The 12,336-nt window shown below is 43.1% G+C and overlaps 1 protein-coding gene across 5 annotated transcripts in view; it reads left to right on the forward strand.

Moving 5' to 3' along the window:
- Window positions 1-12,336, forward strand: part of LOC124555080 (acidic mammalian chitinase-like) — a 183,108-nt gene that overhangs the window by 75,673 nt on the left and 95,099 nt on the right. For all 5 annotated transcript variants that reach the window (XR_006968516.1, XM_047128870.1, XM_047128872.1 and 2 more), the window contains one exon: window positions 2,622-2,740. Coding sequence is in view for 4 of the 5 variants with exons in the window: in XM_047128870.1 (XP_046984826.1) it covers window positions 2,622-2,740 (119 nt within the window). In the remaining variant the exon portion in view is untranslated. The remainder of the gene's footprint in view (window positions 1-2,621; window positions 2,741-12,336) is intronic.

Genomic DNA, 12,336 nt, shown 5'->3' on the forward strand with positions numbered 1-12,336 from the left:
AAACTGAAGAAAATAGGAGAGCCCAAAACAAAAGCTCACTTGAAGTGGTTTTTGCCACAGTAATTCCATAAATGTTCTTGTAGTGCTTTTTTAAATCTAGGCTATGGCATACAAGCCAAAAATCTTCATCTCTGATTATTGAAAGCTATCAAACAAATTTTAAAAGTTGCCTTTATTTTTGTAGGGTAATGTTGATAGCAGTGAAATAGAAATAAAAGCAATTGAAATAATTTCTATAATGCTATCACAAGTTTGATTATTCATGGTCTGTGCTCAATAAATTTTTAGAGGTTTTGGATTTAATTGCTCACTAATAAAATATTGAAGAGAAGACATTCTTAGCCTTACATTTTGTTTACCATTGAAATTTGTAAGTGGTGGTGTTGATCAACTATTTTACAATTGGGTCACGTTTTAGTGGTTCTTCTGTGTTGATTTGTAGAGCCTGGTTTTATTGTGAAATATGCAATTATTAAAGTTATTGCAGCTTGCTTATTCTAATGTAAGACATTATAAAAACTAGAAAGAAACGTTTCACTAAAACTGATTTTGTAACTTACTACTACTGCTACTGCTACTACCACTGCTACTATGACAACCGTATACTTTCATTATTCCTTATGATGCAGAAAACCAGTTCTATGTTTATGTATATTCTTTTACTCCTTTTTATTTCTGTTCAAGCATTTTTTCCATTAACCATGCATTAGTTACCAGTATTTCACTTTTAAAAATGTTTGTTTCCAGAAACATCCAAACTTTTTCCCAAGCCAGTCACATGGCTTGTGTTAGGGATGGGTTTCATTCCCAACATACAAATTCTAGCTTTGTGTTAGGTTTATCATGGTCATCTTGCAGTTTTGACTAAAACCTACAAAATTTTATTTGTAAACTGAGCAAGAGGAACTGTTATCTTAACCAGGTTCATTGTTCTGATCAATGACAATCAAGTCTGAAATATGTAACCTTCTCTGCTGAGAATTTCTGAAAACTGAGGGTAAGCCTTTTAATTTATATGGCCTGCCTGGAAAATTTAATTGGATTTTGATAGAATGTTTGACCCATTTTAAATCCTCGTTGTTGAAAATCAAAAAATTTAAACAATATGCAATTATAAGCCAAAGCATTATGACTACTGGCCACCACAAGATTGAATGCCATCTGATGGTGGTGTGGGCACACAATGCAGTAAGCAAAATATATATTTGGAGCAATTATGAATGGGGAATCATTTTAGTGACAATTTGGGCCACAAATTTGGAAATCCACTGACATAAGGGACTTTGAGAAAGGGCAGATTGTTATGGCCCACCACTTGGGAACAAGCACCGTGGCAACAGTGATGTTGGTCATCATCTGTGTGTATGCTACTGTAATGATCATCTATGGAATGTGATTGAATGGTGGTGAAGCCACAAGTAGGTGACAAAGTGTTGAATGTACATGCCACATCACAGAACATGGAGGTTGGAGGCTTGCCAGCTGTGTAAAACAAGACAGACAGTTATCTGTGACAGATCTGATGATGCAGGACAATGATGGGGCAGCACAAGTTTTTAAAAGCACACCATTCAGCAAACTTTGTTGAACATGGGAGACTCTGAAGCAGATGACCTCTGCATGTTCCCATGTTGAATCAAAGAAAACGTCAATTATGATTGTAGTGGACATGGGATCTTCAAGATTAGAGTGTGGATTATTTAACACATGTCACTTAGTTGAATGAATCATGTTTCTTGTTACACCAGGCTGATGGTCATGTCCAGATACACACCCATTCAGGGAAATGGCTGCTTGAAACATGAACCATGCCACAAGCACAATCTGGTGGGGGCAGTATTATGCTATGGAAGGCATTCACCTGGGCTTTCATGGGACCTGTGGTACTAATTGCAGGCTCCATGATGGTTGTGGACTATGTGAATGTTTTTATGGATCACCTGTATTGATACATGCTTGACATCTTCTCTGATGGCTATTACATCTTTCAGTAGGATAACTGTCCCTGTCATAAGGTTACAGTGCTTAGTGTATAGTGAACTCACATTGGTGTCTTGGCCATCAAATGGTTCAAATGGCTCTGAGCACTATGGGACTTAACTTCTGTCATCAGTCCCCTAGAACTTAGATCTACGTAAACCTAACTAACCTAAGGACATCACACACATCCATGCCCGAGGCAGGATTCAAACCTGTGACCATAGCAATCACACGGTTCCAGACTGTAGCGCCTAGAACCGCTCGACCACTCCGGCCGACCTTGGCCATCAAATTTGCATGATATGAACCTGATGGAACACATTTGGGACACTACTGGTTGCCAGCTCTGCACCCAAAAGAAGCGATTGGCCCATAATTTAGAGGAATTGTGTGACTTGTGTGTAGACATCCGGTGCCACACACCTCAGGAAATTTACCAATAACTTGTTAAATCCATACTAACAGAACTGTTGCTGCATTGCATTTCAGAGATGAACCAACACACTGTTAAGCAGACAAACATAATCCTCTGGCTAATTGGTGTATATTGTAAGTTAAACATTTGCCCCCCACCCCCATACATAATGTGTAATTAATATAGTCAATCTCTTCTGTTATATTATGTTAAATTTTTTTTTCAGGTCATTAAGTCTCTTGTTGGTCTCAAAATTCGTAACAAAAATCTTAAAGTTATCCTGTCTGTGATTGGTATGCCAGGTGGATTTGGAGATATGGTTTCAAAGTCATCATCCAGGAGAATGTAAGTATTGATTTTCACATCAACTGAAAACTTTTCAAAAGGAATATCTTCATTTCTACTTTAACAGATAGTATCTGATGAAATTAATTTTTCTTTTTGTGGCCATAAACTTCATCATTCCTGTGGCCCTTCTGATACAGTTCTCACTATAATATATAATAATTAGTTTGATGTCTTTTCAGTGTAAGTGGTTAAAGTTTTAAAGATGTCTGTTACTCTTTAAGCCATTAGCAGTAGGTTACCAGTACTTATAAAATCAGATACTCCTTTGAAACTTCTGACCATGTGACAGGGTTGCAGATGGTGAGAGTAAAAAAAGCTTTAAAACGTGCAAAGTATACTGTAATCATGAGTTTATCATGTCAAGAACAAACAAACTGAGAAAATATTAGTGTAATATTATAAGTATTATAACTTAAAAACAGTAAATCAGTGTAAAAAGTTTCAAGGTTTCAAGATTAAAGAAAAGAAAAAAATCTAATTTCCAATATAGATGTTTTTATGTTGATACCTAGTGTTTGTTGCCATTTAATCATGTGGTACCTTAACACCAGCAAAATATTTTGCATTTGAAACTGAGAAATCAAGTGTATTTTTACTTGGTTTCTGAATTTAAGATGAAAAGAAAAAGTGCACAGTAAGACAACACACAACTAAATCACTGTAAAATAAATCTTGAAAAAATGCCTAAAGCAGCCACATAAAGATGGATTTTTAAGTACAGAATCAATTATTGTGACTTTCAAATAAAGTTTGTGTACTTTATGTTGTACCCATGAATGGAGGTACAACACCTTACAGAAGGTGCGAGAAATCAACACAGTTTATTCCCTTAAAAATTAAGACAGAAAACAGAATTATTCAAAACCTTTATGACTGGGCCAGCATGCCACTGGTGCGGCGATTAGCAAAGTTCATAGATGACACTGGTGATCAGAGTGCTTAGTAGAAGACATCTCAGAATAGTCTAGTTCCAGACAGAGTTGAAGTCCAGTTGAGGGTGCTCTGAGTGTTGCAGCATCATGGTAACAGCAATAGCATTATCCCCAAGTCAAGACTGCCCAAGTGTGGTAGTGCATGCACTTATGAAGCCCTGGCAGTGAAGGAATATGCCCTCTGATAGTGAGCCCGCAGTGGCATAGCTCAATGTGGCTGGATCTATCCTGACGTGCAGCTATATCATGAGCACACACTGGCCAGGTGTTGCTACAATGCCATGGAGGCACCCGTATGCTGTGCGTGAACCGGGAACTGCTGGACAGAGACTGTGTGACAAAGCAGCTGCATTGAAGCATGCACCTTGCTGTAGGCATTGATGATACCACCCTCTTCCCCCCAAAAAATGCCTCACCACGGTGGTTACTGTGACGGGCCACAGTGACGATGGGGGAGTCCGGGCCAGAGGTTGGGTGGTGATGTCAGACCAGAAGCTGGATCTAGACATGGATGACCTGCATTCCAGCATTCGTTGCACGGGCCCCCAGAAGAACCAGAAGATATAGCAGAGGGAATATGTGCCTCCTGCCTGTCCTCATGTGAGCAATCCCCACTATGGCACAGGTTAATCCAGTCCACAGGTGTCTCAGCAGACAATGGCGAAGAGGACAGTGGCCACGGCTGGGAAAACAGGAGGAGCAATGTCCGTGCTGGTGACCCAGATGTGGCAGTGACACAGACTGTGGTGACGGAGACGGCAATGTCAGGGGCTGTGGCGATTGGGGCTGTTGCAGCAGAGGGTGCAGCCCTTGTGGCTGAGGTGACTGAGGCTCTGATGCCTGCAGTTGCAGCAACAGTGATGTGGAAACCCTGCTAGTACCACTGGGCAGCTGGTACAAAACCCACTATGGATAATTGCCAGGTGAGAAACTGTCTGCTTGAACATTCTCTGGAACAGAAAGGACTGTAGCAGGATAATGAATAGTGTGAGTGTGCAGCTGACTCTCGTGTCTGTTATGGTGGTGTCCCAACCCACCCTGAATAACATAGGTCACTCTGCTAATGAGTTTGATTATAATGCCAGTTTCCCACAAATGGCCACTGTTAAAGATCCTGAAATACACCTTAGCATTGGCCTGGAATTTTCAAGGAGATAGAGGAGTGCCTGGGGACCGAGGAGGTTGGAGAAGATGTAGCACAGTCCAGTAAGTACTGCCATGAAGAAATTCAGCCAGTGACTTATCTCTCTGAGGCATCATACATTTGAGGTGTCATACAATATGCTGAGAAGGACAGGGGCAGAGCATTTTTCTTGGAGTGGAACAGCCATAATTTCAACAGCTGCACCTTGAAGGTACACACGAATTGTTGTGCCTCACTGTTAGATTGTGGTGAGATGGGTGTTGATCTCATGTGGGTGATGCAGTTGGCCTTACAGAAAGACATTAATGCTGATGCAGTCAATTTTGGACCATTTTCAGCCACAATAGTTGCTGGTAATCCTTTTTGGTAGAATATTGTTGCTAGAGCTTGAATCGTGCTGGTCAACTTTGTGGAATTCATAGGGACCACAAAAGGAAATTAGCAAATAACACGTACTACGATAAGCCATTGCAAGCTCCCAAATGGCCTTTCGAATTTGATGTGAATTCACCACCAGAGGGCAAGCAGTGGGGGTCAGTCAAAACTGTTGGTAATGATTAGGCAGATTCTCAGCACATTGATTGCAATGCATGATCACGTGTTCAATGGTTTTGTCCATCCCCAGCCATGTACAATACCACCTGGCCAATTGCTTCATACAGATAATGCCCCAGTGTCTTTTACAAAGTAAGTAACACCTGCTGCAGCAGTGATGCTGGGATCAGCTCATGCGTCTATTCACTTGGTGTGTTTAAGAGCACAATTCCATTTTGGACCAAAAAAGTGTCCCACTGGCGAAGCCAACACTGAAAAGACTCATTGGGAAACCACTTCCTATCCTCAGGCCAGCCTGACTGAATAAGTCAGGGTGGAGGGTACCATCCTGCTGCGTGGTTGTGGGATTCATTGGTTGTCAGTTAGAGAGGTAAGTACTGTGGCTTATCAATGTGGTCAATGTGAAAGCAAGCATCCTCAGAAGAATCAAATTCCACATCTGATCTGACAGGAAGATGAGATAAAGTATCCACGTTGGCATGGTATGCCATGGTGTTATAGTGAATTTCATACTTATATTTGGCTATAGTAAGCACCCAATGTTGGAGTTTATGCTCCATCTGGACAGGCAGGGGTTTGAGTGGCTGGAATAAACCAGAATAAACTGGTGAGAGGCTTGTGATCTGTTAGCAGAAAAAAATTCCCTACTGATGAAACTTGGAAATGCCATAGATGACTGGAAAGGCCTCTAGTTGACATTAGTTCACTAAGCATTGTTAATCAGTTTCAATGTGAGAGAAATTGGGTGGTCTGTGGCGCCACCTTTGTGGGATGGCACCACACTAATGCCATAGGAGGAGGCACCCAAGACAAGGATAACAGGTTTTGCAGGATCCAAGTGGATCAGGCATCTGTTGCTAAGGAAGACATTTTTAATGTCTAGAAAGTTGTTTCTTGCTGAAGCAACCAGATGAAGGGAACATTTTTCCATCTATGGGCATGTAAAGATGCTGCAATATGAGTAGCATTAGGGATGAAATGCAGATAATATGAGATCTTGCTGAGGACAGCCTGGCATTTGGTGAGAATGTTTCGAGAAGGGAGCTTCCGAATAGTGTCCAAGTATTTGGCGGAAGAGGGAACACCATGTAAGTCAATGACTTGACTGAGGCATTCGATTTTGGTAATAAAAATTTTGCATTTCTTCTGGTTGCATCAGAGTCCTGCAACGATGAGGGTTTGGAAGAGGCATTCCAGGTTCCGGAGGTGCTCCTCTGGAGTACTGCCAGAGATGAAGATGTCGCCCAGATAATTAGTGCAGGAAGGAACCTTAAATGTCAGTTACTCTAGGAACAAGTGGAAGCTGGCCAGAACAGAAGCACTGCCAAAGATTAGATGCTGATATTGGAACAGCCAAATGTGAGTGTTTATGATAAGGAAGGACTTCATCATGTTATCCAGTGGGAAGTGCAGATAGGTTCCTTGAGACTGACCTTCCAGAAGAACACTCCCCCTTGTAATATGTCCATAACTGTTTGGGGTGAGGGAGAAAGTGCAAATCCATGACAGACTGTCAGATGACCGTGAAAACCCCCAGGTTTGCATATCTCTCAACTCTGTTCCAACTTCCTTCTGAGTGACGTAGGGGACATCTTATGCTTTGACAAATCACGGTTGGACAGTATTTTTCAAGGTAATGTGGGCAGAAAAGTCTTTGGACCTACCAAACGAGTCCTCAAAAAGGTGAAGTATCTGTCACAGAGCTTTGTGATTATGTTGTGGGGCCCGTGGGAGTTGATCGTTGCCACATTATCCAAGATTTGGAAGCTGAAGATGTGAAAAGCATTGAGGCTGAAAATGTTAGGACTGCAATAAGAGTGAAGCACTACAACTGGAATTACCATAATTGTAGATGTGTACTGCATCTGTAGAAAACACATGCAAAGGATGGCAATACAATCTCTATTGTACATGGTGAGAGCCTGTGTTGAAGATTCAAGCTGTAGGGGAACTGAGCTTTTCAAACGTGCACCTATTGATCAATGTGATAGAAGCCCCAATATCCAGCTGGAATTGGACATTTTGGTTCTGAATACACAGTACAGTGAAAAGTTTCATTGAATCTTGTACAAGATGCTCAGGGTGACTGACAGGCAAGGATCATTCATGCTTAGTGGAAATGCTGTAGTTGGTTTGAACTGGGAATGACTCATCAGAAACCAAATGGTTAAGAAGAGTGCCATCACGAACATCAGCATGATGCACATTCATTGTGTTAGAACCATGTGTAACTATGTTAACAAACAGGCCCCATTACTGCTTCGAGCAACCATCCTGGATGTGCCCAGTCTTTTTCAAAACAGACATTTAGTTTGGTGGAAATCATAAGAGCCCCTATGATGAGAGATGTAGTACTGAGGCAGGATTCCATTTGCTGCCATTACGTGACTGCTGCAGGCATTCCATAGCTTGTTTACAGTGCCCACCAGAAACATAGACCCCATGTGGAGAAGACTGACAGGTGTCAAGTGTGGTGACCACAACTGGCAATATTTCCAGCTCTGTGGTGTCAAACAATTCCTGTGCCTCAGTTATCCAAATGACATCCTCAAGCAAGGGGTCCAATAGTTTGAGGACTTCCACCCAAAGTCAGGAGTTGGTAACGTTTTGAACAATAATGTCCCACAACATGGTGCCCATGTACAACTTACCGCAGGAAGAAACAAAGTTTCAGGTGGAAGTGATACCCTGTAACTTGGTGAGCCAGTGCTGAAAGGACTAGGTAGGTTGGTGCTTTGTTCAACAGAACTTATACTTACCAACACCTGGGTAAGGAACTTATTCAGGATGAATAAGGGGGAAAAGCTTAATGCAGATGTGCAAGATATCTGCACCAACCCAAGAAAAGAAGTATGAATTTTGAGCATCACCTGTAATGTTGAAAGTCACAAAGGTTGAAAGAGCTGCAATTTGTATCTGATCCACTCCTTTGCAGTCACATCAAACTTGCAGAATGGTGAAGCTGTTACTGTTGTCATCAACCTGGGAGAAGCATTGAAGCAGGGCTTACTGTAGAAGCTGTCAATTATCCAGCAGCCATGTCACCTTATCCATCAGTTGAGCAAATTGCAACAGTTGAGTCCTAAGAAGCTCTTGTAACAGCACAGGTTCCTGTTGCTGGACAGCTGCCATGCTGAAAACAAAAGGAAAGCTCTGCTTCATTAAAACTTAAAAGCTAAATGCCTTCTGCTTCTGCTTCTTGGTTTGGGGGGGGGGGGGGGGGGCGTAACAGTACAGACACAGTACTGGAAAGTGAGGATGTGGCACCATGTCAGGAATTGGAAACCAACACAAGAACTACCCTCTGTCACCCCTAATTTGTTGTATCCATGAATGGAGGTACAACAGATAACAGAAGACATGAGTAATCAATACAGTTGATTTTTCTACAAATGAGGACAGAAAACAGAATTTTGCAAAACTTTAATGAATGGGCTACTGCTGCCACTGGGATGGTGATTAGTAAAATCTGTGGATGACACAGGTAATCAGTGGTGAGTAGAAGAATCCCTAGAATAGTCCTATTCCAAGCAAAGTCAAAGTCCAGTTGAGGATGATCCAAGTGTTGCAGCTTCCTGGTAAAAGCAGTAGTATAGTCCAGAACAAGACTGCCCGAGCGTGGTACTGCATACACTGGTAGCATAGGAATATGCCCATAATTGGTGAGTCTGCTGTGGCATACCACAACATCAGTGGAGCTGTAGTTAGTTGCAGCTATTTCCTGAGGGCATGCCAGCTGGATGTTGCTACAATACCATGGAGGGAGCTATGTACAGTGGCCTCACCTGCGCTGCCCAGCACATGAGCCAGAAGCTGCTGGCCATGAGCTGTGTGATGTGTGACCTGCGGCCACATGGCAGCAGGTGCCATGGTGTAGGGATCAATGATACTTCACTTTACTTGTGGTTACAAGCAACTTGCTGTAGGCACTGGTAATACCATACTTTACATGTGGTTAGTTGCTGCTTTAATTCTTATAATGATACCTAAATCATGCTCTCAGTTGCCTGTCAACTGCTTGCAAGATGTCGCTAAAATGTGTATGTTCGTATAATTTTGATGATGTGAATGTAAGAGACTGAAATCTTAATCACTTATTTAGGTTATTTTTTTAAGACAGCATTGAGGGAGCAATCAAACTGAAAGGTTTTGAGGCCATAAAATTTCATATCTTCATATCTGTGCAGTCTTGCATCCCTTGCACATTACACAATATACAATGGATATGATGTCCGAGTATCTTATCTCTGTTGACTGAGTAAGAGTCTGTTCAAACCAAAATCTCTGAACTGGAAAATCAGTTAGTGACACTGCTTTTTTGTACATGACAATCACTGTGTTTACTTGAGTGCCATATTTAGATGCGATGAAGTATAAACTCATTTACTGAGGTAGACAACAAGCTTGAACCTATGCATGTCAAGTGAAAAAATCTGATCACCATAAATAGAGTATCATTGCCAATTTGAACAGTGTGGTAACATGTTTCGTAAAATGATTGGCGGTCTTTCAAGAAACATATCCCAGTTAATATTTCATCATTTCTGTTACCTAAAAATTAAACCTGTGACCATCTGTACTTCCCTTCTCTGTAAACACTTCATATTCTCTGTTGATTCTACCTGTTATTGCCCATACACACTTGATCAGTATTCCATCGTAGATAGTACGCATAACTCATAGTCAATCAATCTCTTTTGTGGATAAACTCCAGTTTCCATTGATAAACTGAAGACTTTCTTCTTTCATTATCCATATAGGAGTCTACATGACTGTTCTGTATCATATTCTGTGCAGTGCTACTTTTGGCTGTTTTTCTGAATGATTCAGCCATTGCTCATTAATTTTTTAGTTAATAGCAGCTCCATTTCTATCAGGTGAACTTAGCAGCTTTATTTTTTCTACATAAGTAGCAAAGTTACTAGTCTGTGTAGTATGTGTTATAACGTCAAGTTTAACACATATATTTCAAAACGACACAACACATATAAGTCACTGAGCAAGTTGACAAAGCAAGACATGTGAACACTGTAACATTCGGAGGAGCACTGAGTCCAAGAGTAGCGGCCGCTGGCTGGCTGGCTGGCCACTTAGGTGGCGCAGCTGCTGCATGGCTGGCAGAGAGCGCTGCATGTAGAGGACACACGTAATTGCGCGGCGGCACTTTGAATGATCGGCGAGTCACAACACTTTTCCCCCTTTTGAAATTTTTTCACTGGTCTTGATGGAGGTGTCCTGTAGATTGCTAATGTCCATAGGTGTTGTGTGACTGGCCGTAAAGTCTCGAGGAGGAGGCTTCCCATACGGACAGAAGTGTCCCCGATGATAACGGGTCGAGATGACAGGAGACATAGGGGTTGAATCTGCTAGGGCCCCGTGCGCCAATCTGCCTGTTGCAGCAAGTCCAGTTCATATAACAGGAGACATGGGCGATGTGTCGGCGACCATAGGAGGAGGAGGCAAGTAGATTGGCTCCGACAGATGATGGACATCCGGTTCCTGCATGGGCACGTCTCCTGGTGGCATCCGTTCTTGTACTGGCACCGAAATGCGTTGTAGAGCTGAAGGTGGTGTAGCGGCATCTGGAACAGGTGTAGCCGGCACACGAGGCCGAAGCTGGTTCGAATGACGCACTGCAACACACGTGTCCATCTGGATTTCATACAGGCGTCAGCCACGGTGTCGTAAGATGCGGCCCGGACTCCATTTTGAGCACCTGCCATATCCCCGTACCCAGACATGGTCATCGGCAGTGAACCGGCCAAGCGAAGGCACCAGCGGCCGAGAGGTGGAAGGCCGCAGAAGATGAAGTAGCATGCAGGGCTGTCGGCCATGTAAGAGCTCAGCCGGGCTGTGGTCACCCATGGGGGTGAAATGGTAAGAAGCCAGAAACTGGAGAAGCGCATCATCAGCAGCAGAAGTCAGGAGTTTCCGCATCTGAGCCTTAAATGTGCAGACCAGTCGTTCAGCCTCACCGTTTGATTGTGGATGGAACGAAGGGGCCGTGACATGCATAACGCTGTGATGAGCACAAAATCCGCAAATTCGGAAGAGGCAAATTGCGGACCATTATCAGTAACAAGAGTAGAGGGAAGACCTTAAAAAGCAAAAATGCGGGTGAGAGCACTTGTGGTTGTCGCGGTGGTAGGCGACGTGCAACGGACAATAAAAGGAAAGTTAGAGTAGGCGTCTATTACAAGGAGCCAATAAGTACCTAAAAATGGACCTGCGAATTCGGCATGAATGCGCTCCCAGGACGTCTCAGGCGAAGGCCACGGTGACAAAGATGACTTCGGGGCGGCGGCCTGTGACACACAAGGGCCGCAGGCAGCGATCATGTGTGCTATTTCAGAGCCAATCCCAGGCCAGAACACATGACGGTGCACCAGAGATTTTGTGCGAGACACACCCCAGTGCCCTTGGTGAAGGAGGCGCAAGACCGAAGCACGCAAAGACGCAGGTACCACAACACGTGGCGAAGCATCTTCGGTGGAAAGGAGGATAACACCATCCCTAGCCGTGAGGTGGTAACGCAAAGCATAGTAGTTCCGCAACGGATCAGAAATCTTAGCAGACCGACAATCTGACCAACCCTTCTGAATACAGTGTAAAACCTGGGAGAGGATAGGATCAGAACCCATAGTAGCCGCCAGCTGGTCCCCTGTGATGGGGAACCCGTCCACAACCCGCTGCTCGGCAACATCCAGATGAAAACACAAAAGTTCATCCTTATCGAATGCCAGATCAGGACCCATGGGAAGGCGAGACAGTGCATCAGCATTCGCATGTTGAGCCATCGGCCGAAAATGAGTCTCATTTATTTACTTATTTATTTATTTATTTATTTCTTTCTTTTTCCGTAGATCCAGTTAGTGAGTCAATCAATTGAAACGAGGCAAGTAAATAGCCCAACGCTGGAGGCGGTGTGCAGCCTTGTCGGGAAGTGACGATGATGGATGAAA

Source organism: Schistocerca americana, chromosome X, assembly GCF_021461395.2.
Source record: "Schistocerca americana isolate TAMUIC-IGC-003095 chromosome X, iqSchAmer2.1, whole genome shotgun sequence".
Taxonomy (NCBI): Eukaryota; Metazoa; Arthropoda; class Insecta; order Orthoptera; family Acrididae; genus Schistocerca; species Schistocerca americana.